The 25,653-nt window shown below is 50.6% G+C and overlaps 1 protein-coding gene across 8 annotated transcripts in view; it reads right to left on the bottom strand.

Annotated features, from left to right (window-relative positions):
• The window catches only part of ARHGAP39 (Rho GTPase activating protein 39), a 159,533-nt gene that overhangs the window by 21,870 nt on the left and 112,010 nt on the right, over positions 1-25,653 (bottom strand). For 7 of the 8 annotated variants that reach the window (XR_010470823.1, XR_010470825.1, XR_010470824.1 and 4 more), the window contains exon 3: positions 14,156-14,236. The exons of the other annotated variant lie outside the window; for it this stretch is intronic. Coding sequence is in view for 4 of the 7 variants with exons in the window: in XM_065054666.1 (XP_064910738.1) it covers positions 14,156-14,236 (81 nt within the window). In the remaining 3 variants the exon portion in view is untranslated. The remainder of the gene's footprint in view (positions 1-14,155; positions 14,237-25,653) is intronic. 8 annotated transcript variants of the gene reach the window in all.

Raw genomic sequence — 25,653 nt, 5'->3', positions numbered from 1 at the left:
ACCAGGTTCCCTTCGCTATTTATTCCTCGCAGGGAAAGGCAAGATTCTTCCTCCAGCCTCCAGAAAGTCAAGGGCATGATGAGAGATCTCCGATGCCATCCCAGACACTTAAATAGAATTATCTTGATGCTGGCAATAATTAAGACCATCCACACCTCTATTTACCTTCCAAACAACCGTGACAACCACGATAATATTTTATGTTGGCCATTTCTACCGCGATGCCTTTAACGCAGTCGATTGGCAGCTACAGTAAATTGACGCAGGGCTGGGAAATCAAAGCGCAGGTCACAGATGTGCAATTATTTTAACAGCATTGTTCTGGCTTTTAAATGAATGACATGGCAACGCTTCTCCAAAGAGGATTTCAAAGCAAGAATATTCACAAGACCTACATATATATTCATATTTTTTCAAGATGTTTGCTTGTGCTGGTGTTTTTTAGACTTTGCAGATGAAGACTATAATTTAGCGCTAGGATTAAATGGGTTTGCATCATTTGAGGGGGAAAAGCCCTTAATTTGAATGATTAGTTCAAATATGTTGGTTTTTAATGTCCTGTGAGCGGATGGGGGTTTGTGTCTGTTGAAAAGCACGGGGTGTCCGGGCACCCTGTCACCGTCCCACCATGCAACCATGCCCAGGCGATGTCCCCAAGCTGTCCCCACCATCCCCGTGCCCTTCCTCACCTTCCTCCTCCAGCCGCCGGACCCGGGCGCATCCTCTCCGCTCCCGAGCTTAACGCCTTTGAGATCCCCCAATGCGACGCTAAACTGGACTGACCGCATCTCCCTGGGGACGGGGACGAAGGATGCGGCACAACCGCCGTCTCCTCCCCACTGGGCACCGCCGGCACAGCCGCGGATGGGCGGCCCGTCGTGCCGATTGCATCCCGCTGCGGGACCGCGGGGTCGGCAATGAGCCGACGGCAGAGAAATACATCTCCCTGTACTTGGCACGATGCCCGACGATGCTCCGGCAACACAAATATCCTCCGGCAAACGCAGGCGAAGGTGGGCAGAGCCTAGGAGAGATCTCCGCTTTGCCCGAAGCCTCTGATGATCCCTCCTAAATGTTTCCAGCTATGAAACTGGCTTTAGAACAGCTGTTCAGCCCCTATAATCATGCAAAAGCCGACAGAAAACTCCGCTTTTGGACTAATTTATAGCTGAATTAGGGAAGACAGGATTAAAATCATGGTTTCATAGAATAATTTTGGTTGGAAGAGACCCTGAGATCATTGAGCCCAACCCTCCACCCTGAAGACTTTATCGCTCTATATCTGAAACTGTTGCTGTTCCCAAAATTGTGTACATACAAGATTACACGCTTACAAGGTATATAAATATCCCATGGCTTTGACGGTACCTGAAATGTTAAATTCCTTGTTGCTTAAAGCTTTTATGAGATTAAAAAAATTAAACTCCTTATTGCTTACAGCATTTATGTGATCAGGGGTCACTGCAGGGGTGCCCTAATCCCACCGTGGTGTTTCCAACCCTTCTTCTACACCTGCAATATCTGTTACCGTCTTCATCTACACCCCTGGAAATCTCACATCCTCCTTGGATTTCATTTTTTAAGAAACCCACAGATATGGTCAAATCCAAGTCCTACTGAAATGAGATGAAATCTGCATTGTTTGGGCAATAAGATGGTGATTTGGAGCCAAGTGTGAGTGCTGACACATCTCTTTGATGGGGAAAAATGAGAAGAACTGCAATGTGAAGAGGTTTTACACTTGTTGGGGTCAGGAGGAGATGAGCTGGTGTCCCTGCCTGTATTCATAGACACCAGATGTCACCCACCGCTCCCGGTGGGACAACTCAGCGCTGATGGCTCTGTATGGAGCCACGTGGCAGGAGACCTGCTCCATGACCTGCCAATCCTTTCCCAGGCTGATCTGTGACTTGGTTTTTGATCCGGGGCTTGGTCTTTGATCCGGGGCTTGGATTTTGATCCAGAATTTGGTCTTTGGTCCAGGATTTGGTCTTTGATCCAGGATTTGGTCTTTGATCCAGGTCTTTGTTGTGGACAAGACCAACCATCCATGGAGGAACCATGGAGAAGATACATCATTACCACCAACCAGAAGATGTCACAGCTGTCCTCTATTTTCTGTCTCCCGCTAAACACCAGTGGTGGGATCACGAGGACTATTTGATGGGTACAACAGGAGACACGGGGCTTCCTGGAAGATGAACATCAGGCTGGGCCATCTTGAGGGAAATTCAGAGTGATGGAAAGGCTGAAGCTCAACCTTCAGCCCATCTCTGTTGACTGCAAAGCTTGGGCTGAAGGGTGTCTAAGGCCTCACAAGGCTTCTCTACACACAATTTCGTTCTCCAACTAGAATATTACAGAAGGTTGATACCTGTGACCAAGATAAGCAAAAGCTGCCCTGTCTAAATACCCTTTTAAAAAATATTTATTAATGAAAGGAGAAAGCTACAACATTTGGGGATTGTCCAATCCCTTTTCTCTGGATGCCACTACCCAATCGCTTTTAGCTTCAGGCCCACAACACCAAATCTCTACATGAAATATCTCCCATGTTCGCTGCCCGAGCGCTTCTAACTCCTCCTCTCTCAGAAAAACTGCTCCCAAGGCATCTGCTCTAATTAGCAGCAGCGGAAGATGAATCAAGACAAGAGGGAGACAATGAGCCTTTCCGTCCCCATCCCAATCTCATTCAATAGCCCAGAATTTTTTGTCTACCCTTTTTGCAGTAGCAAGGGGGAAAGCAGAGCTCTGAGACACTGCTGAGATGATGAAAGCCCCCATTTTTCAGTGAAATAGCTTCGGTTTCTGAATATCACATTAAGTGGAGCATGGTGTGGTGGACTGGTCTGCATCCCACCATGCAGGCCCTAGATTAGAGGCCAAGAATCCATAGTGAAGGGATTTTGTGACCTGTAGCTAACGAGCAAGTGCTGAAAGGAGCTCAGATGGCTGTTCCTGATGAGCCATGGGCTGGTAGGTCACTGCTGAAGGCCAGGTTGACCTTGCTTAAGGCCAGGTTGACCATGCTGAAGGCCAAGTTGACCTTGCTGAAGGTCAGGTGGACTATGCTGAAGGTCTAGATTATCTTCAGTTACCCACCACTCCTGGCCACAGCATCCACCTTGTCCTCTTGGTTTGTGATCAGCAAGATCTCAGGCTATGTGAGGTGAAACAGCCACAGCTTCTGAACATCACATTGAGCAGAACGTGGTGGGGTGGACAGTTCTGCATCCCACCATGCAGGCCCTAAATTAGAGGCCAAGAATCCATAGTGAAGGGATTTTGTGACCTGTAGCTAACGAGCAAGTGCTGAAAGGAGCTCAGATGGCTGTTCCTGATGAGCCATGGGCTGGTAGGTCACTGCTGAAGGCCAGGTTGACCTTGCTTAAGGCCAGGTTGACCATGCTGAAGGCCAAGTTGACCTTGCTGAAGGTCAGGTGGACTATGCTGAAGGTCTAGATTATCTTCAGTTACCCACCACTCCTGGCCACAGCATCCACCTTGTCCTCTTGGTTTGTGATCAGCAAGATCTCAGGCTATGTGAGGTGAAACAGCCACAGCTTCTGAACATTACATTGAGCAGAACGTGGTGTGGTGGACAGTTCCGCAGCCCACCCTGCAGGCCCTAAATTAGAGGCCAAGAATCCACAGCGAAGGGATTTTGTGACCTGTAGCTAATGAGCAAGTGCTGAAAGGAGCTCAGATGGGTGTTCCTGGTGAGCCATGGGCTGGTAGGTCATTGCTGAAGGCCAGGCTGACCTTGCTTAAGGCCAGGTTGACCATGCTGATGGCCAGGTTGACCATGCTGAAGGACAAGTTGACCATGCTGAAGGCCAAGTTGACCTTACTGAAGGTCAGGTTGACCATGCTAAAGGTCTAGATTAGTTTCAGTTACCTACCACTCCTGGCCACAGCATCCACTTTGTCCTTTTGGCTAGTGATCAGCAAGATCTCAGGCTACACTGGGACAAACCATGGTGACAGGGAGGTCTCCATCGAGCTCTCCATGATCAGTCTCATTAGGAACTGACCAGGAGGCAGCACAAGATCAGGGTCTGCCAAGCTGGCTGATGCTCAACACAACCCGTCCTGGCAGCAATCAGGGCTGCTCGTCCCTCCTCAGGCGTACGATTAAACGGATCACCCGAAATAGCCTGTTTTCTGAAACCCAAATGTCACTGAAACAAGACGATGTTTTGGTTTATTCTGAGAGGGAGGAGGGAACGCAGAGAACGGAGAACAGAGAAGCCTTTGTCATTAAGAGGAATCAGCTGCAAAATACAAAGAGAGCAGAAGTGACATTTCCTTAAATAGCAGATCAAAAGGAGATCTGCTCTCTTTGTCTCCATAAGCATGACAACAAGTTCCCACAATGGTGATTTTTAGCTCTTGCCCATGCCGAGCAGATTGCACATGCCCCGGTGCGCAGCCCTCCCTGAAGCTCTTCATCCTCTTGGTATTTCCAAGCTGAATCATCCATGCTACGAACACCCCCGAGCTCAGTCTGTGGCTTGGTGGCACCTCCTCCAGCTCTTTCCCACCGGCAAGATCTCTCCTGCTTCTTTGACCAGGCTCTGGGACATGATCACCTACCAAGGACTATGACAAGACAAAGACACTGGGTGTTGGGGCAATGTGCCAGTTCATTTTTCCTCCCACGGGATCACCTCCACCCATCCTAGGAGATGGGTGACTGGGTGACTTTGAAGCTGTTGATTGCCACAAGGCTTATTGAGCGACTTCTTCTCTTAGAGAAGAGCTTTTGGCCACGGAGCCAAGCTAGACCTGCTGCCCTGGTTTGTGTTTGAGTCATCAGCAGCATGTTGGCTTTGAAGAACAGGTCCTGGAAGCTGAAGTGTGGCTGTTAGCAGGAAGGGTTTCTTGGCTTAGAGGGACAGTACAGGTCCATTGCTTGGTTTTAAACTAAAAGAGGGGAGATTCAGGATGGACATGAGAGAAATTTTTGCCCCTGAGGGTGGTGAGAGCCTGGTCCAGGTTCCCAGAGAGGTGGTGGATGCCCCATCCCTGAGACATCCCAGGCCAGGCTGGACAGGGCTCTGAGCAACCTGAGCTGGGTGAAGATGCTTATGGCAGGGGTTGGACTGGATGAGCTTTCAAGATTCCTTCCAACCCAAGCCATTCTGTGGTGACTTGGGCACTCCACAGGATGAGATGAGGATGGTGGTTCACTTTTCAAAGCAAGATGACAGTTTGATGTTTGGCTGAACAAGGAAAACGTGCAAGGCTGTGGCAAAGAGAGCAGAGGAAGCTGCTCCCAGCTCCACGATCCGGGCTCCATGTTATATTTGAGAAGGAAACACCAGCTGTTTCCTTCTGGAGAAGAAGCACGAGACCGAGATTGTCTCCTCTCTGTTTCATGGAGACTTAGAGGACTTTGGGGCACAAGTCCCAGCTCAGGAGGTTACACCACAGTGGTACATCCAAGAACCATAGAATGTCCTGAGCTGGAAGGAGCCACAAGGATCATAGAGTCCAACTCCTGTCCCTGCACAGGACAACCCCACAGGTCACACTGTGTGTCTGAGGACGTTGTCCAGCCTCTTCTTGAACACTGTCATGTTGGGGCCGTGACACCTCCCTGGGGAGCCTGTTCAGTGTCCAGCACCTCTGGGTGAAGAACCTTTTCCTCATGTCCAACCTAAACCTCTCCTGGCACATCTTCTGCCACTCCCTTGGGTTCTGGCATTGGTCACTAAAGAGAAGAGATGGGCACCTGTCCATCCTCCTCATGAACAGTGATGAACCCTCCAAGTCACTCTTCAGTTTTGCTTAAAAATAGGGGATTTTAATCCCATGGTTCTCCCAGGAATCGCTGGTATTAGTCACTTCTAAAAAAGCAGATAACGGATTTACCTTTAAGTATCAGGAACGGGCACATTTATTCAGAGACACCTTAAGCCGTGGTTTTAACTCACAGTTGTAAAAGATGAAGCCTGAGCAGGATGAGGCGGCAGATAAATCGAGCAGCTGGCAGCAGCATGTGTCCCCATGTGGGACAGCTGGGACAGCCACCGCCGTGCTTCTGTGGGGCAGGTGTCTCCTCGGCCAGCAAATGGCTGTGGAAACACTTGAGAGGCATCTTTGTCATGGTCAGAAGAGGAATGTGGCCTCACAGCCGCTCTGGCTAAAATTGATATCGGCGGTGAAGGGAGTTTCAGCCCAGAGATGCTGGGAGACCCAGGGCATGGGCTTCCTCGGGGAGCCTGGATGAATCCAGAGGTTGCGACCAGAAGGGATCGGAGACCTTCTCCTCCCCGGTCTCACGGCTGTATTTGTGCCCACATACCAAGTGCACGGCCAGCTGGCAGGAGCCGCGTTCAAAGTCTGGTGTGGTGGCTCCTCACCTCTGTCCCAGGCTTCTTCTAAGCTCCTACAAGACTCCTCCTGAATCTGGTACCTGGCTTCACACAACCTCTTTGCCAACAGTGCAATGAAACCCATCCCCTGCATCCCTGTGAAGGCATCATGGCACCAACAACCATCTGTGCCCAGATGGAGAAGGGCTGGACATGGTTGGCGCAAGAGTTGGACACCAAACACTCCCATCACTGGAGAATGGATCTAGAAACACCTGGAGTGCATGACCCATGTGAGAGCCAAGAGATGAAGAGAACCATAGAAAGTTGGCCAACTGTGAGGTCACCCAGCAAACAAACACACAACCAGCTCCTAAACCTCCAATGCCTGATGTGCCACATGGAGGTCTGTGGAGCTATCAGAGAGATGATGCCAGGTCTTTTGGAAACCAACCTCAATTTTCTGCTCGCTTCCATCCTTGCTTTGCTAGACAGTCAGCTGTGAAGTGACTCCTGTTGACCATGAGACGTTGAAAACCATTAGAAGATCCAAGACCTCTTTAAACTCTCCTGACTGAGAAGGTCCAGGACAAATTGAGGAAGACCATGTCAAGAGGTCAAGGATCCTATGGAGATGAAGCAGTTGCTGTCCTGCGCTCCTAACATGTCCTCAGCAGAAACAGGATCCACTCCTCCCTCCCCATAGGTTGGACATCCTACTTCTCTACCAAAAAGACAAAGCCAGGGTGGAGCTGGAGATACAACCAGGCACTGACATGAGTTGCAGCAGGTGGCCATGGCTTCTCCAGCTCTGAAGAACACAATGGGGGTTTCTCCATAGCTTTGAAGCATGCATGTTGCCATCACTGCGGCTGGGAGGAGAAAGAAGGGGTGGCCAGGCAGGGCAGCAGCAAACCCAGGCCCTGAGGAGCTATTCCAGCTCCTCCACCACTGGAGGACAGTCACCTCTGCTTCCACAACTGACCTAAGAGTTACACAATATAAATATAAATATCTCAAGGGTGGGTGTCAAGAGGATGGACCAGACTGTTTTCAGTGGTGACCAATGATAGGATGAGGGGCAATGGGCACAGACTCAAGCACAGGAGGTTCCATCTGAGGAGGAGGAGAAACTTCTTCACTTTGCGGGTGCCAGAGCCTGGCCCAGGCTGCCCAAAGAGGTTGTGGAGTCTCCTTCTCTGGAGACATTCAAACCCACCTGGACCCTGTGTGATCTGCTCTGGTGACCCTGATTTAGCAGGTGGGTTGGACTGGATGATCTCCAGACATCCCTTCAACCCCAACCAGCCCGTGATTCTGGAATTATTGCTGTCACAACAAGCCAAGCCAAACTGGAAGTGTCCCTCAGAGGCAGACACTCCATACTCAAGTGAGCAGATTTCTCAACTCCCAGAGCAGAGGAACCTACGGCAGTGACCAGAGTGTGTTTTTAGGTCTGGTTCTTCTGTTCTCAGCAAGTCCCCAAGAAATGAACCTCCTATTTGCCACAGTGCAGGAAGGGAGAAGAGAACCATTGATGCTTTGCTGCCATGCTCCATGTCCAATACGTTGCATTTCCCTCAACCAGGAAGCTCCAACATTTTCCTGGTGGCCACAAAGCCCTGACCACCTGCATGTGGTACACGCCATCCACTGAATCAGCAGTATGGAACCAAGAAGGTCACAGGAGCAGAGCAGCTTTGTGCTAGGAGAGGAGAGAAATTCAGGAGCAAGTCATAGAATCACACAGAATCCCAGGATGTCAGGAGTTCGAGGGGACCTGGAAAGCTCATCCAGTGCAATCCCCCCATGGAGCAGGAACACCCAGATGAGGTTACACAGGAAGGTGCCCAGGCAGGTTGGAATGTCTGCAGAGAAGGAGACTCCACAACCCCCTGGGCAGCCTGGGCCAGGCTCTGCCACCCTCACCCCCAACAAGTTGCTTCTCCTCTTGCAGTGGAACCTCCTGTGTTCCAGTTTGCACCCATTGCCCCTTGTCCTGTCCCTGGTTGTCACCCAGAAGAGCCTGGCTCCATCCTCCTGACACTCCCCCTTTCCATATTGCTCCCCATGAATGAGTCCCCCCTCAGTGTCCTCTTGTCCAGCTCCAGAGCCCCAGCTCCCTCAGCCTTTCCTCACACGGGAGATGCTCCACTCCCTCCAGCATCTTGGTGGCTGCGCTGGACTCTCTCCAGCAGTTCCCTGTCCTGCTGGAACTGAGGAGCCACAACTGGACACAATATTCCAGGTGTGGTCTCCCCAGGGCAGAGCAGAGGGGCAGGAGAACCTCTCTGACCTACTGACCACCCCCTTCTAACCCACCCCAGGTACCATTGGCTTCCTGGCCACAAGGGCCCAGTGCTGGCTCATGGTCATCCTGCTGTCCCCAGGATGCCCAGGTCCCTTTCCCCTACGCTGCTCTCTAAAAGGTCATTCCCCAACTTATACTGGAACACCTCAATTCTATTTATATACATCATTGTGAAACCATTTTCAGTTTAATATAACTGTGCACAGTCGAAGGTCTCTGATCTGAAGACTGGCTCTTGCAGCCTTGGACACTCCACCCATTGACTAGCCAACAAAGGGACAACAGAGACTTGGGATTTGTCCCACGCGGGAAATAAGACTTACTGACAAAAACACCTGCATGGATTAGCAGAGCTCAACCTTCTCAAGAGGATGATGGTAAGATCAGGACCTGAGGTATCTTGAGGGTTTCTTCCACCCAAAACGATTCTATGATTTTATGAAAAATAAGGACATTAAGCAACCGGGCTCCGGGACCACAAAGCAGAAGGAATGAAGAGGAAAGGGTTAAGAACGGTTATCGTAATTGCCTGTCTTGATGGGATTTGGCTTTCCTACAAATGCCTTCTAGACAGACGGAGCAAGACGTCATCCTCTTAATGACACCCACTAATCTTCATTCTATTAGAAAATCTCTGGTAGTGGTTGGTGGCCGGGAGCACCAAGCCAAAAATCCCTGCCTGCTCCTGGGCCAACCAAGGGGGCTGATCCCCAATGCCACAGGACCTTCACCCCATCAACCAACCTCCTGCTTCTCCATCTGCCTGGACACAAGAACAGTTGTCCCCTCACAAGCCATCTTGCTCCCACACTTTGTCCAAACATCTATAAGTCCCGCATCTTCTTTCCCACCCAGACAGGAGGAGGTGATGGATGCCCAGAAGGGAATAAAGCACAGCCAAGGTCTCATCAAGCTTCCTAAGCCACCAGAGACCTACTGGCACATTGTGTAACTCAATACTCTCTCCTTCTGCCAAGTCCACCGACTGTCCACCTCTTATCTTGGCCTTCAAAGTAGGCAATGTGCACCTACCATGACTTTGAGAGAAACCCGTGGGACTAACACAAGACATGGGGAAGAGGAGAGGGTTAGAAGGACCTGAGAAGGCTGTTGGGCTGGAGACCTGATCTCCCACCCTATGGTGAAGCCTTCAGGATTATTTCATGAATGATGTTTGGAAGTGGCTGGATCTGGAGGGGCTGAAAGTTCTCAAGGGCTCAATCCACTCCACCCAACCCACTCCAGTCTTTAAAGCTCTGCTTGGGTGCCAGCTCATTTTGCAATCACCACCTCTGTGTTGGCATAAAATCATCGAATCCCAGGTTGGGCAGGACCACAACGATCATCTGGTCCAACCTTTCTTGGCAAAAGAAGGGTCTAAACAAGCTGGCCCAGCACCCTGGTCCAAGTGAACCTTCAAAGTGTCCAATGCTGGGGAATCCACCACTTCTCTGGGGAGATTATTCCAATGGCTGATTGTTCTCTTAGTGAAAAATTTCCCTCTTGAGTTCAACTGAGATCTCCCCAGGAGTAACTTGTACTCATTGCCCCTCAGCTTTTCTACGGGACTCCAAGGAGTCTCCATCTTCTTTGTAGCCACCTCTTAAATACCAGAAGATCAGAGATTCTCCCATCCCCCTGCAACCTGGCCAAGGATGCTGGAGCTCCAGCCTTTCCAAAAAACCTGTCCCCAAGCATCAGAAAGAGCTGTCTGGGCAATGGTCCCATCACTCGGGTCATGGCCACTTCAGGCAGAAGTTCTTCAAGGGTCTTCCCACTCCCATCCAAGTCATCCAGTAGATGTCAACATTGGGCTTAGAATCATAGAATCATTGAATGGTTTGGATTGGAAGGGACCTCTGAAGGTCATCCACTGCCACCCCTGCCATGAGCAGGGACATCTTGACCAGCTCAAGTTGCTCAGAGCCCCGTCCAGCCTGGCCTGGGATGTCTCAGGGATGGTTCATCCACTACCTCTCTGGGTACCTGGGCCAGGCTCTCACCACCCTCAGGGGCAAAAATTCCTCATGATTGGCCTGAATCTCCCCTCTTTTAATTTAAAACTAGGCTTCCAGGTGACCTCCCTTGTGCCACGGATGCTGCTCACCATCATCCCCCTTTGCACCCAAACCTTGGTCCACCCAAGGAGGAGCTGCCAACCAAGCTCTGGAGAGGCTGAAACCAAGATGCCTTTGAGCAGCGGGATTTTCAGAACATGCCGTGCATTTTTCTTCTTAAAATTAACCCTCATTAATACGAAATCATCCCTGACATCACGAGGTCCTTGATTTCAGCTTTGACGAGCACACGTGGCACTCGCATGGTTAAATATAAAAACACCCCCAGCTGTGTCAGCTTCTCTCTCCATCGCTCGGCAGCCCCCAGACAGAGGGCACTTGAGACCCTGTTCTCCCAGAAGCCAGTCCATTCTTGGCTAATTAAGCAAAGCTGCTAATTAGCTTCCTGGCTGGAAGTGGTTGGGGGGGAGGGCGGGAAAGGCTGTTGGTGGGTTTTTACAGGTCGGGATGATGGAGCCACCTCTTGCAGCAAAGCACATGCTGATCCAAACAGGTTGTGTGTGCAAATCGCAGTGAAATCTAATATTTTAATTGCTTGGGTGGCCATGGGGACGAGCCAGCTGGTGGATGGGGGTTGTTGTCCCTAAAATCCGCATTGTCCCTTGTCTCTGCTCGCAGCTCAGAGCCGGCGCCGTCACCCAGCTGGCGGGTTCAGAACCCATCGGTGCCGAATCGCTAATGCCGTTTGCAGAAAATAAATGCTCAGGATAAAGAGCGGTGTGTCCTTGTCACCGCTCTGTGTCCTTGTCACTGCTCCATGTCCCTGTCACTGCTCCATGTCCCTGTCACCGCTCCATGTCCCTGTCGCCGCTCCGTGTCCCTGTCACCGCCCCATCTCGCTCCTGGATACAGGCTCAGCTCCCAGTTGAAGCATCTTCAAGGCACCTGCAAACCCCGTTTCCAGCCCAAACGGAGGATCCAGAGCTGCCAAATCCTGCTCCCTCCCACTCTTCCTCACCCTCCCTGTCTGCAAACAGGGAATTGCATCCACCCAGCAGATGTTTTGGGGTCCCGACTACTCTCTAGGAGACACAAATATGTTCCTCAAAGCCATCGACACCCCCAGGAAGCTTAACAATTCTTTCCAAAAAGAAATGCAAATGCTTCTGCTCAAAAAAAAGCCCCAAACAAAACAAAAAACCACCCAAGCCATAAAAATAATGTAAAAATAATGTAAAGAGATGTCCCTGATGAGCTTTAAATGTCTCTTCCAACTCAAATCATTCTACAATTCCATGATTCTCTGCTGTCCTGGCGCTCGGTTCCTGGCTCTCCATCCTTTGTGGGTCCTTTACGTTTGCCACAATGTCCTTTGTAGTCACAAAATTAGGTTTAAGGACCCCACTATATTCAAGTATTTCAAGACTGTCTACAAAGAAGATGTGAGACTCCCTTTTTACAAGGAGTCCCGTGGAAAAGACGAGGGGCAACGAGTACAAGTTGCTCTTCGGGAGGTTCTGATTTGACACAAGAGGGAAATTTCTCACTAGGAGAACAATCAGCCATTGGAATAATCTCCCCAGGGAAGTGGTGGATTCCCCAGCATTGGACATTTTGAAGGTTCACTTGGACCAGGTTGCTAGGCCAGCTTGTCTAGACCCTTATTTTACCAGGAAAGGTTGGACCAGATGATCCTTGGGGTCCCTTCCAACCTGATATTCCATGATTCTACGGGCAGGTTTCTCTGAGCTCACCTGGTGCTCTCAGAGAACATTCTGGTGAGGATAAACACCAGATACCATCACCTTATTTGATTCCCTTCCTAGAAAGCTTGTTTTTCCCCCTCTTTAATTAATTCTGAGGCTCCTGGGAGGCGACCGCAGAGACAGTGAATTACAGGGCAGGCGGAACGGCACACGGTCAATGCCATTGGGCGATTTCCCACTCTTGTGTGTCTTGAACTGGGATGGAGATTGATGTAAACCACACCAACGTGGAAAGGAAGACATCACACCCTCTTAGCTCTCAATGAAAACATGGGAACCTACAGCAAAGCAAGAGCCCCAGGTGCTTCAACTCACCTACATCTCCAGAAAAACACAGAAACTGGGGGCATTTGTCAAAGTCCAGAGTAACCAGGTGGAAGCCAACTCCAAAACACCCCAAATTTGACCGTGGTCTATAGTCTTAAAGGTAGGAATTGGGATGAACGTGGTGTTACAGAGAATGGCTTCAGGCCACCACTTGTTTGTGGGTCTCTGTTAGTGAAAACACCCAGTGCTGGTGTTTATCCTCCCTACTCCCTCCTGATTTGATTTGGATGATGCCAGTAGGTATCAAAAATTGTATGGGATGGGGTGTGGGTCCATGGGGAGGTCATGGAGCCTCACAACCACCTCCATCCTGGTAGGTGGTGACCAAGAGGGACATCTCCCAAACTCTCCAAGGCAGGACGAGGTGGGTCAATTAAGATCCCTCCTTTGGCCACCAAGAAAGGGTGGTGAAGGAGCCATCTGGGCTGTAACAAGAGCAGTTCCTCAGCCCCTTTGAATCCATCTCTGCTCACAATACTTTGCATTTTGAAGGCAAAAAGCTTGTTTGGAAAGCGGCAATGCAGGCGTCCAGCACATGATCATTCCTCACCTCTGATCATCTACTCAGACGTACTCGGTTCTGGTGATTGTTTTGCCCGTGTCCAAGGCATTAGTCCACATCAGTATGAGTGAGAAATCATGGTGTTCATACACCCAAACTGCTTCTGCAAACTCTAAGAGGAGCTATAACAAAGATGAGCACCATACTGCGTTATTTTCTAGCAAATTAAATCCGTGAAAGCTGGAGGTGTCGTTTGCTTTAGCACATGAAATCCTGATCCAAGCCAGAGAACACTCTTGTCTATCTTACCAACAGACTCTGAAATGCAGTTGGACCCACGGGCTGGAAGAGACGGCTTTGTTTCTCAGGAGGCTTTTCCACCCCCAGGGTTCTATGGAGGCAGCACACTGAGTGGCCAGGCTCGTTTGGTGATGGATTAAAACAATATGTACACAAACCTGTGTATATTCAATGTAAAAACCCTAAGGAAGAGTCTAGAAACCAGTTCCAGTGCGGGGAGATGCTCAAGTCACCACATAGTCCTGCCCCTTCCCAAACTGGTGATGGAACCTAATGAAACCCCATAGATGTGCAACCCCATCACCCAACAGCCCTGATGCTCCTCCTGTCCCGCTCCAGCTCCTGGTCATGGGTAGGAGCCACTCAAATGAGACCCACCGCATGGAGAGGATGGTCCTTTCTCCAAAGAACCATCAAAATCCATCTTAAGGTTCATTTAAGGGTGGTAGTAAAGCTAAAAACCGCGGCACATGGAGGGAAGGGAAGGGAAGGGAAGTGGAGTAGAATCAGAAGAGCATAAAGAATACAACGGGCCATCCCATATCCCCACCTCACCACCGAGGCCACGTTGAAGACCCCAACCCCGATACCAGAGGGAAATTTTTGGCTACCTGTAGTGGAGGAGTTGACCTTCTGCACTGTAATCCCGATAAATGTCATATTCTTTCTCAAACACTCCGGAAGGCGACGAACTGCAATACAGTAACAGTGAACAAGGAGTTACCAATGGTGACTGCGATGTGCGCCTGTTCTCATTAAACTCTGCTTTAGGATTAATGAAAACGCACCCACAGACAAGGGTTCCCGGTCCCCGTTAGTCTGGGCTCTGTGCTTGGGACCTACTCCCACCTCCTCACGTCAAGCTTTGAGGCATTAATTAGTTGTTTAGCAGATGATGGCCAAGCCTTCCATGGCTGTGGTCTCCAGCTTTATTTCAAGCCTTGGAAACACCGTATTTTCCCTTAAACTCTGCTTATTTGTGAAGAACGGCTGCAGACACGCTTGGACAGACCCTAAACCTCTCATGGTTTTGTCCCACTCATGATCCTTGCCAAGTGCAGCCCATTCTTGTGCCTCAAGCATCGCTCTTGCTCAGATGGTCGGAGCCAATGTGGGCAGAGGCGGGAAGCACCAGAAAAGCCCTTTTTAGCACATTTTTTGTCTACCGCATTGTAGTTGCTTCCATCTGAGCCCACAGTGCCCTCACCTCAAAGTGTGCAACCACTCATTGGTCTTTGTCTAAGGGCAACGCTTTCCAATATCGCTCATACTTATTGCCAATATTTGCTCAACGAACACAGAAAAGGTCTTTTTTTTGCCTTAAACAGTCATTCGCTGCGGGGATGTGCAAATAATCAGGCTCGTTCAGAAAACCCAGGGCACCGAGCAAATTATTGGACATTTGCTCTGCATCCGAATGTAACAGCAAACATCTGGAGAAACAACTACATTTTGAGTAGTTTTTGAAGAAACAGCGCTAAAACCCCCCTGTGTACACATTAAGAGGCTTGCGTTAATAAAAATCAGATCAGATGTTGGTTGGGGAAGAAGAGAAAAGGAAAAGAAACAAATCTCCTTAATAGGATAGACCTCAAAAATGTTATTCAAGCCACAATAAAATTAAGCTTCTGTCAAAGCTAATTGTAATGAGGCTTCCAAGCCCTGAAATTATGACTGTGTTGAGTGGCTTAATCCCTTTTTCCTGTCGAGTGCACGCGAATGAGCGCTGTTTTCTGACCCCTGGTGCTGTACCCAGATCTGTGGCTCCAGGATCTCCTCCCCAATGGGCAAAGCTCTGGATGGATTGGAATTAATGCTCAGGAGGCTTCTTAACGAAGAGCCTCACTGCTAAAACAGGTCATATCTAACGTCTACAGAAGAGAAGAGCAATGGGCGTTGGGAGAAGACCTCGAGGAAGGTCTCCTCCAGGCAAGATTTTGTGATCAAAGCCAAACAACGGGAAGACCCTCACAGCAAACATGGTTTCTCTTGTGGTGGGAGCATCTCTGCCCAACCATGGCCTGGAGAACCATCAGTGACTGTGTCATCCAGGAAAATCCCTGGTGCTGGTGGAGCCAAAAGGAGACTGCCCTTTTCTCCTGTTTTCCCCAGGAACCAAAGACTTCAGAACCACCTTAGCGTCCCTACGCAAAATCTGTCCATTTGCTCTACTTCATGGACGTTTTGGAAACTTCTGCATGGTAAGAAATCACAGAAACACAGAATCACAGAATGTCAGGGGTTGAAGGGCCCTGGAAAGCTCATCCAGTGCAACCCCCCCATGGAGCAGGAACACCCAGATGAGGTTACACAGGAAGGTGTCCAGGCGGGTTGGAATGTTTGCACAGAAGGAGACTCCACAACCTCCCTGGGCAGCCTGGACCAGGCTCTGCCACCCTCACCCCAACAAGTTGCTTCTCATATTTAAGTGGAACCTCCTGTGTTCCAGTTTGCACCCACTGCCCCTTGTCCTGTCCCGGGTTGTCACCCAGAAGAGCCTGGCTCCATCCTCCTGACACTCCCCCTTTCATATTGATCCCCAGGAATGAGTCTCCCCTCAGTCTCCTCTTGTCCAGCTCCAGAGCCCCAGCTCCCTCAGCCTTTCCTCACACGGGAGATGCTCCACTCCCTCCAGCATCTTGGTGGCTGCGCTGGACTCTCTCCAGCAGTTCCCTGTCCTGCTGGAACTGAGGGGCCACAACTGGACACAATATTCCAGGTGTGGTCTCCCCAGGGCAGAGTAGAGGGGCAGGAGAACCTCTCTGACCTACTGACCACCCCCTTCTAACCCACCCCAGGTACCATTGGCTTCCTGGCCACAAGGGCCCAGTGCTGGCTCATGGTCATCCTGCTGTCCCCAGGATGCCCAGGTCCCTTTCCCCTACACTGCTCTCTAATAGGTCATTCCCCAGCCTGCTGGCATTTCAGACGCTTTGGTGCAAAGGTTCTTCGGAACACAGCGAAGGCTGTTGAAACGGCTGCGGAGTTACGTGGATTTTAATATTTTGGCCCATAATACATCGTTAATATTCTGGCTGGTGCCAGCTGGATGTGGTATTTGAGGGACGTGTGAGCTCAGAGGTGAATGGAGGTTATTCACAGCTCTTCCAAACCTGGATGAAATATCTAAGGAGGGAAATTCGGCTCCAAAATCGGTATTTCATGAAGCACACGGCTACATTACTACCCTTGTCTTAATGTAACTCCTTCTGCACTTTCTGTCCCAGTATGGATTTTAAACTGGAGGTCCAAAACATAGAATCCATGAAGTTCAGCAAGGCCAAGTGGCAGGTCCTGCGCTTTGGCCACGACAACCCCCTGCAGCGCTCCAGGCTGGGCACAGAGTGGCTGGAGAGCAGTCAGGCTGAAAGGGACCTGGGGGGACTAATGGACAGGAAGCTCAACATGAGCCAACAGTGTGCCCAGGTGGCCAAGAAGGCCACTGGGATCCTGTCCTGTATCCAAAATGGTGTGGTCAGCAGGACAAGGGCAGTGATCCTTCCCCTGTGCTCTGCATTGGGGAGGCCACACCTGGAGTATTGTGTTCAGTTCTGGGCCCCTCAGCTCAGGAAAGAGATTGAAGTGCTGGAGCGGGTCCAGAGAAGAGCAACAAGACTGGGGAAGGGACTGGAACACAAGCCCTATGGGGAGAGGCTGAGGGAGCTGGGCTTGTTTAGTCTGGAGAAGAGGAGGCTTAGAGGTGAGCTCAGCACTCTCTAGAACTACCTGAAGGGCAGTTCTAGCCAGGTGGGGATTGGGCTCTTCTCCCAGGCAGTCAGCAACAGGACAAGGGGGCACGGGCTTAAACTCTGCCAGGGGAAACTGAGGCTGGAGATTAGAAAGGCATCGTGGTGGGAACCAAGCGGGGAATCTCCTCAGGGATGGGGCGGTGGTTGCACAACCCAGGGGTGACCAAGCCAGCTGCACTCCGCTTCTCCAAGACAAGCTGAATTTCAGGGAGGGGGTCATTAAAAGTCACTTACTGAGATTTTGGCATAAATGAAGAGCTGCTGGAAGCGGCGGGTGTGGAGCTTGCTGGGGAGCCAAGGGCAGGTTTGCCAGCTATTTAATATTTAAGCAGCATCATTGTTGGACTCCTGGTGGCTCAGTGTCCCACGTGCAGCGATGTCGTGGAGCATTTGTCCCCTACCCTTTGCCTGCCCCCCCAGTAAGCTGTTCTTTCAAGGTCTTAAAGCCAATTCCTTAAGAATTGTGCTTCATAAAGATCAGACTAACAGAGCCACTGGATTAAAAGGAAGGAATGTTTTACTATGAGGGTGGTGAGAGCCTGGCCCAGGTACCCAGAGTGGTGGTAGATGAACCATCCCTGAGACATCGCAGGCCAGGCTGGATGGGGCTCTCTGAGCAACCTGAGCTGGTGCAATGTCTCTGCTCATGGCAGGGGGTGGAATAGATGAGCTTTAAATGTCCCTTCCAACACAAACTATTTGATGATTGAATGAAAACGCACATTTTTCTGAGGCTAAAATACCTGTTCTCTATTGAGGGTTCCTCCTGATGCTTGAACAGCCTGCCTCCATCTCTGCTGGATGCCAGTGAGGACAGACAGACAGGCAACACTGATTTTTTTTGGGGGGGGGGGAGGAAAAGCACCTTCAAAATCTTGATGTTAAGCCCAGCCTGCGAAACAAGGCTTTGTAAGGCCAGATGTTAAGCCCGGCACCGATCGGTGCTGCCTGCTGAGCCACAGCTGGTCCTTCAGAACATTCGGCTCACCGCAGCATCCGAGGAGGAGGAAGGATGGTAGGAAACCAAACGAGAGCAAAACGGAACAAACCTCCAGGTACGCAGCAGGACGAGAGGGAAGGTGGGAAATAGCCCAGGGGAGGAAAAATGCCACATTTCGCACAGGCAGCACGAAACGCACACGCTTTAAAAAAGACTCAGGGAAATAATAAGCTGTCCCCAGCAGGACCCAACGTGGGGTTTTTACGGGCAAAGCTGACACCTATTTATCGTTTTGGCAGCTCCCTGGGCTCTGAGCTGGGCTCAGCATCAGCCCGGCAGTGGGAGCTGATTGGAGGCTGTTTTTGGCAATATCTGTGTAGCAACAGCTCCATCAGCCGCGGCTGCAAACAGCTCTCACCAACAACACCCGTTCCCCGGAGTCTGACCGAAACAACCAAAGGGACGGCGTAGCAGCTGGAAAGGGGCACGTGGAGCTTGGTCCAGGCACCTGGAGCAGCTGGAACGAGCCAGCAGCAATCCCTGCCTGGTGGTTTCAGCTTCTTTGGTGCTTGTTGGGACTCAGTGGGTGTCTGGAGGTGTGTAGGAGGGAGCGGGATGCTTTGAGGGGTCCCCGCATCGCTATTCGCTGACACACATCCCTGCCGATGCTGCAAATCTAAATCCTCCCTGGGTAGAGCATCGCGCTCGCTTGCCGCGACCCCGGCATCTGGGAACCGTTCAGCATCCCCTGAGGGTACTGCTCGCTTGCCCCGGTGGCTGGACACCATTCAGCATCCCTCGAGGGTTCCATGCGCTTGCCCCGGCGACTGGGAACCGTTCAGCATCCCTTGAGGGTACCGCCCACTTGCTCCGGTGGCTGGACTCCGTTCAGCATCCCTCGAGGGTACCACTCGCTTGCCCCGGTGGCTGGACACCATTCAGCATCCCTCAAGGGTTCTGCATGCTTGCCCTGGTGGCTGGGAACCGTTCAGCATCCCTCGAGGGTTCTGCACGCTTGCCCCGGTGGCTGGACACCATTCAGCATCCCTCGAGGGTACCGTTCACTTGCCCCGGTGGCTGGGAACTGTTCAGCATCCCTCGAGGGTACCGCTCACTTGCCCCGGTGGCTGGACACCGTTCAGCATCCCTCGAGGGTACCACGTGCTTGCTGAGCGAACCGCGGCACCGCAAGGAAACGTTGCCGCTGCCAGCAAGCTCGCCTGGAGAGTTTTGTTGTTTTCCTGTTGTATTCGCCCCCTCCCAGGAGACCCGATGAATCCCAGAGCTCCCCAGGTGCGGGCAGAGTCGGACCCAAGTGCAGATGCTCTCTAAGCATCCCTGCCTTTGCTGCTTTAAAAACTGTAAGTGCAAGCTCTCAAAATGTTACCCCTCGAATAAACCCCCGAGCGTGGTAGCACACACCTTACCGGGAGATAAACTGGAAGATTAAGGGCTTTTCTTCCTTCTATTTCTGCCTCGACGCCCGCAGTGCCCTTCCCAGGGTGGGTGCAGAGGTGCCCTCCTTCCTAGGGGGATGAGGATGTGCAGAAAACACTGATTTTTAGCCCCAAATCCCAGGGCAGGCAGCAGCCCCGCACTTCTGTCTTCACAGTAGCCTCACTCCCATGATTTCAGCTGCATCCGACTTCGCATCGAAGGGACCAAAAAGCTTCCAGATTGATTTTATCAGGCTCCAAGGAGCTGACCCGCTGCTGGCTGCGCTCCTTCCAGCCTAAACCTGCTCTGCAGAAGGGAAATTGGCATTGCTACAGCCTGGCTGCGGCCAGGAGAACTCTGCAGATAAGCAAACGATCCGGTGAGGATGACGTTGCCCTTCATGCCGAGCAAACAGGATGGATACATTATTTTCATTTATTTTTTTCACAGCTGTGAAACCCACTGGGATTTTTTACAATCCAGAGAAGCAAAACCGCGACAAACGCCTGTGTTAGCCCCAACTTGCTGCACTTGCTGTTAGCCCCAATCTGCACTGATTTTGGGAAGAGGACAAAGATTCTCCACATTGGCATCTTGCTCTGTGGTTTCCCAAGGAGATGGTCTTCTCCTTGGTCTATAGCACCTCAATGCATGGGAACATCCTCCTCCGTGGTGATGGAGTTGTAGAAACGTCCGGTAGCATCCCCGGGGAAAGTCTGGTAGGAATGCGGGGGTTTCCCCTTAAAAACTCAACCGGAGTCAGGTCACTTCCAACACGGGACCATCAAACAGAACCACAGAATGGACTGGGTTGGAAAAGCCCTCATAGATCATCAAGTCCAACCCTTGGTCCAACTCCAGTCCATTGACTAGATCATGGCACTAAGTGCCATGTCCAGTCTCAGTTTAAAACCCTCCAGGGCCGGTGAGTCCAGCACCTCCCTGGGCAGCCATTCCAATGCTTGACCACTCTCTCTGCAAAGAATTGCTTTCTAATCTCCAGCCTCAATTTCCCCTGGCAGAGCTGAAGCCCATGGCCCCTTGTCCTATTGCTGACTGCCTGGGAGAAGAGACCAATCCCCACCTGGCTAGAACTGCCCTTCAGGTAGTTCTAGAGAGTGCTGAGCTCACCTCTAAGCCTCCTCTTCTCCAGACTAAACAACCCCAAACCCAACGGGTGGAGGTTGAATTTCTGTGTGACGGACAAAGAGCTTCTCCTGCTGCCACCGGTGAGGTCTATGCACCTCCAGAAGTTACGTCCTGTTCCTGCAGATCCTAAGTTTGATGGGTACGGAGGGTTTTCAGCTTCATGGGGCTCTCTGGGACTGGGGGTCATGACACCAACATGTATCGTGACCCAAATCAAGATGAGCAGCACCAGACCTGGACCATGGATGTCCCAGCTGGGAACTGACCCTCAGTTATTTTCTATAGCTGATGTTCACAGCTGTGTAAAACAGATTAAGAGACGCCTGGTTGGCTATTGGAGGGTAGAGCAAAGCTGACAAACCAAAGCAAATGTCTGTGAAGACACAGTGTGAAGCTGCCAGAGATGAGAAGAAAGACTACAAAGGTTGCAGTGGCAACCCTGGAGCAAAGTGTCCTCCCTCCGTTGCTTCCAACAACAAAAAGGCATGAGCGTACAAAAAGCAAGACTTTGTTGGGCCACCACAATGGGTACTCAAGCCCAAAACTACGAACCTGATGGGATATGTGATGTTCAAGCCACCACCAAGTTCACCAAGGCCAAGGTGCCGGGTCCTGCACTTGGGTCACCACAACCCCATGAAAGCTGCAGGCTCGGGGAAGAGCGGCTGGAAAAGGCCCTGGGGGTGTTGGTGACAGCAGCTGAACATGAGCCAGAGTGTGTTCAGGCGGCCAAGAGGCCACCAGCATCTTGGCTGGCACCAGCACTGGTGTGGCCAGCAGGACTGGAGAAGTGATTGTGCCACTGGGGAGGCCAAACCTTCAATCCTGGGGTCAATTTTGGGCCCCTGATGCCAAGAAAGGCCTTGAGGTGCTGGAGCGAGTGGAGAGAAGGGAACGGAGCTGGTGAGGGGCTGGAGCACAAGTGTGATGGGAGCGGCTGAGGGACGTGTGGGGTTCAGCTGGAGAACAGGAGCTGAGGGGAGACCTTCTGATCTCTGAACTGCCTGAAAGGAGCTTGGAGCCAGGGGGGTCGGGCTCTGCTCCCCAGGAACAAGCGCCAGGAGCAGAGGAAACGGCCTCAAGTTGCTCCAGGGGAGGTTGAGGTTGGATGTGGGAACAATTTCTTCCCCAAAGGGCTGTGGGGCATAGAACAGGCTGCCCAGGGCAGTGCTGGAGTCACCAGCCCTGGAGGGTTGGACAGACGGACATGAGGTTCTCAGGGACATAGGGCAGTGCCAGGAGTGGGTTATGGTTGGACTAGATGGTCTTGAGGGTCTCTTCCAACCAAAATGATGCTGTGATGCCCAGTACCAGCACAACCACCCAGCTCTCGTTCAGAGGAACATCTCCCTACTCACTCCAGTTATCTTTCCAAGAAAAGAACTTGGAGAATTAGACATTTGGAAGCTGCTACTTTGGTCAGAAAAGAAACAGGAGGTGGTGCCCCCTCCTGCAGATTTTAGCATCTGGATTTGGATGGGATGCCAGCAGCAAGGATGAGAAGTGACGGTCATCAAGTTGCTGCTGTAGGACAACCTACATCAAAATAAATTACGTAAGTGGTTGGACTGGCAGCACCTCTCACTGTTGAGTGCGAAGAGGGAGCAAAGAGGTCCTCGTCCTCCTCCTTCACTGATTTAGTTACTATAGTACCAAAGGTCTGTTATTCTGCTTTAAAGGAGTCTAAATGAGGAATTAGGACAGCTTAATAAGGGGGAGAAAAATATATCAAATTAAAATGCCACAAGATGAGTGGTTTCCCATCCTCCCGCACCAACCCCCACATCACCTGCCTGAATGCAGCTGGGACCGGGGGCTCCGGGCTAATCCCCTATTTGCTTAATGGGATCTTGGGCAAGCTTCATTACGCCGGAGCCAGATTCCAAAAGCGATTGCCAAATGTCTTCTATGACAATCGCTAAGTCAGATGCCCGGCTGAGGTTTTCAACGTGAGATACAGCAGATGCTCACAACTCCCGACGTTTGCCGTCTGGGGAGGCTGAACCGCTTCGCCCCGGCATGTTTGCTGCAAGCTCCATCGGCTCCGGCGCTTGCAATGCTGGATTTCCCTGGCATGATGCTGGCGCAACCATCGGTAAGCGGAAAAAGGAGCGTTGAACCCCAAAACTGCAGCAGTAACATCAGCACGAAATGCCAGCAGCTGCTCTTGTGCCGCGAAGGAGCCGCGCATCTGGAGGAGCTGCACATCTGGAGGAGCCGCACATCTGGAGCTGCCTCTCACCTCCCGCCTCACTCGGTGGTGTTTGCAAAAGGCAAATGTGAATATTTTTGCCCATGGGAGCCCTTTATCAACATGGACCATCACCTACATGGGCTGTAGGACACTGCAAAGGTGACTGTTTTCTTTCCATTAATACCCTAAACTATGGATTGCAAAGGCTCCAGTATAGACACAAATTTGCTTCTGGCAGCTTTAGCAGGGGAACCTCTGGCAGAAAAGCAAATAGCTAATAAATTAATTTAAAACACAAGGATTTTTCTTCTCTCCCCTAGAATAGGAAGCGGCACCATTTCAGGGCAGCTCGGGGACTTGTTTAGCTTTTATTCTTAAAATAAGGGAAAGTGAGGACTGAAATAGCACAGCTCCATGGCAAAGCCAGGAATAGAAATGAAATCCCAGTGCCTAATCCTCCGTTCTAATCACCGGCCTGCAAGGCTTCAGACTCTTAATTACAGCCACCGCTTCGAATAGAAGTTGAAAGATGGTTTTCTTGGCAGTTATGTAAACTGTATTTTGGGGCTGGCGATCGACGTAAGCACTAGGCTGCATTAGACGAATATCCATCTAATCCAGAGCCTTGTTTTGCAGTGGCCCGTGGGGATTCAAGGAGAGGATATTAAAAAGAACCAAGCATTTTGTCCCCGATTTCATCTCACACCTTGGCTTTGAGATATGCAAGATATGAAGGTTTTTCTCTAAAATATTTGAGAATAGTATTGGGAAGGGGTTTTAAATCTTCAGATGCTGTTCTGTTTATACTGGAAACGCATTTTCTGCTCACCGTCGTCTCCAAATATCTGTGTCCTTTTTGAGATGGTTCATCACCCAAAAGCTTTGCTCACATCATTATCGTTTTGTAATAGGACCTGAGCATGGTGAGCAAAAGCAAATTAATGAAGAACCTTTGAAGGTCCCTTACAACCCAAACCTTTCTAGGAAGTTCTCTAGACCTCTGGCCAACACCAACCACAAAGCCCACCCAGAAGCAGTTCAATACTTGAGTTTCTCATTACAAGGTGTAAGAGTCGGTCCGAAGATGGAGCAGTATTTGCCTGAACATCACCATCAAGAACTTAGAGAACTGAAGCTGAGACCAAAAGAACAGATGGACAATAACTTGGAGAGAGGCCCGAGGAGAAGCATTGTGTTGCACTGTTTCTCCAATACGGGGGGCTGCTGCTAACAATGGCTGCTGTGTGGACTTCGCCTGCTGCTTCAGCCGAACCAGCCCCCGCCTCCTGAAAGCTATTGTTATGAGGGTCTCTTTGACCCAGGAATAATTGCCGCCGTCCAGAAGATGTGTTCTCACCTGCAGCCTCAGCTGCACATGTCCCTCACCTGCTCCCCCAAACAATGGCCAACGAAAAGGAGCATGCCCAGGAGCTCGCCAAGGGTCCTGAGGACACCCAATGGACCAGAGAAAGACCCCAAATGCTAGACATGTAAGCGCTGGCAAAAGAAAGCGTGAATCTTTTGAGCCTGCGCAGTACCAGCTTGGGTTGCGAAATCAAGGTGGAGACTGGGCTAAAACAATGGCAGAAAGCGGGGGTGAAGAAGCATAAAAGATGAGACTAGAATGGACACCATTGAAGATCTTCCCACCAGAGGATCCCGAACCACGACAGAGGACCTGCCGGACTCCATGGGTCCGGAGACCAGAGGGAGCTTCTGGAACTGGACTGGTGACAAACACAACCTCATTTCTCATCTTTACCTTTACTTTTCCCCATTTCTTTCCCCTTTCTTTTTCTTACTCTCTCTCTCTATCGAGTGCCGCTTTATGGGCAAATTAATAAAGTAACACTGCTTGATTGAATTATAACCCCTTGGCTTTCAGTCGCCTTAATTTTGCACTCTGAGATCAAGTTAAAAGAACTATCACGAGTCCATCACCGAACGGACCATGACAATCACCCAAAAGCTTTGTTCACATCATTATCATTTTGTAATAGGACCGGAGCATGGCAAGAAAAAGCAAATTAATGAAGGACCTTTGAAAGTCCCTTCCAACCCAAACCTTTCTAGGAAGTTCTCTAGACCTTTGGCCAACACCAACCACAAAGCCCACCCAGAAGCAGTTCAATACTTGAGTTTCTCATTACAAGGTGAGCAAAAGCACCTGTGAAACCATTAAATCTTCTCTTGATATTTAAGAGAGGGTGGCAATTGTTGGTGACCTAAGGTAGGGGATCACAAGAGGTGATCACCCAACATCCCCATGGATACCCAGCAGCAGAAACACAAGTTGACCCAATTGATCTCCATGATCCTTGCGATCTGCTTAGGGGTGCTGAGAGAAATGTAAATCAAGAATGGAATGGAATATTTCTGTTGGAAGGGACCTACAACGATCATCTAGTCCAACCGAGTTGCTCTTCAATCTATGCTGACCAGGAGAAATCCACGGTGATGCCAAACATCAGTAGATGCGAATCTCACTTGGAGAGGAAAAGTTCTGGGCTTTTGTCATGATATGGGTGGGAATGACACTGGCAAGGCCAACAGCAGGGACAAAACAAGACAAAACCCATCAGAAGACAGTGAATTTGGGAGCTCGGCTTAGTGTGCAGCCTCCGAGCAACGCGCAATCTG

The sequence above is a fragment of the Columba livia genome, chromosome 2, assembly GCF_036013475.1.
Source record: "Columba livia isolate bColLiv1 breed racing homer chromosome 2, bColLiv1.pat.W.v2, whole genome shotgun sequence".
Taxonomy (NCBI): Eukaryota; Metazoa; Chordata; class Aves; order Columbiformes; family Columbidae; genus Columba; species Columba livia.
The sequence above is the reverse complement of the archived record's forward strand: the minus strand, read 5'-3'. Positions and strand labels throughout refer to the sequence as shown.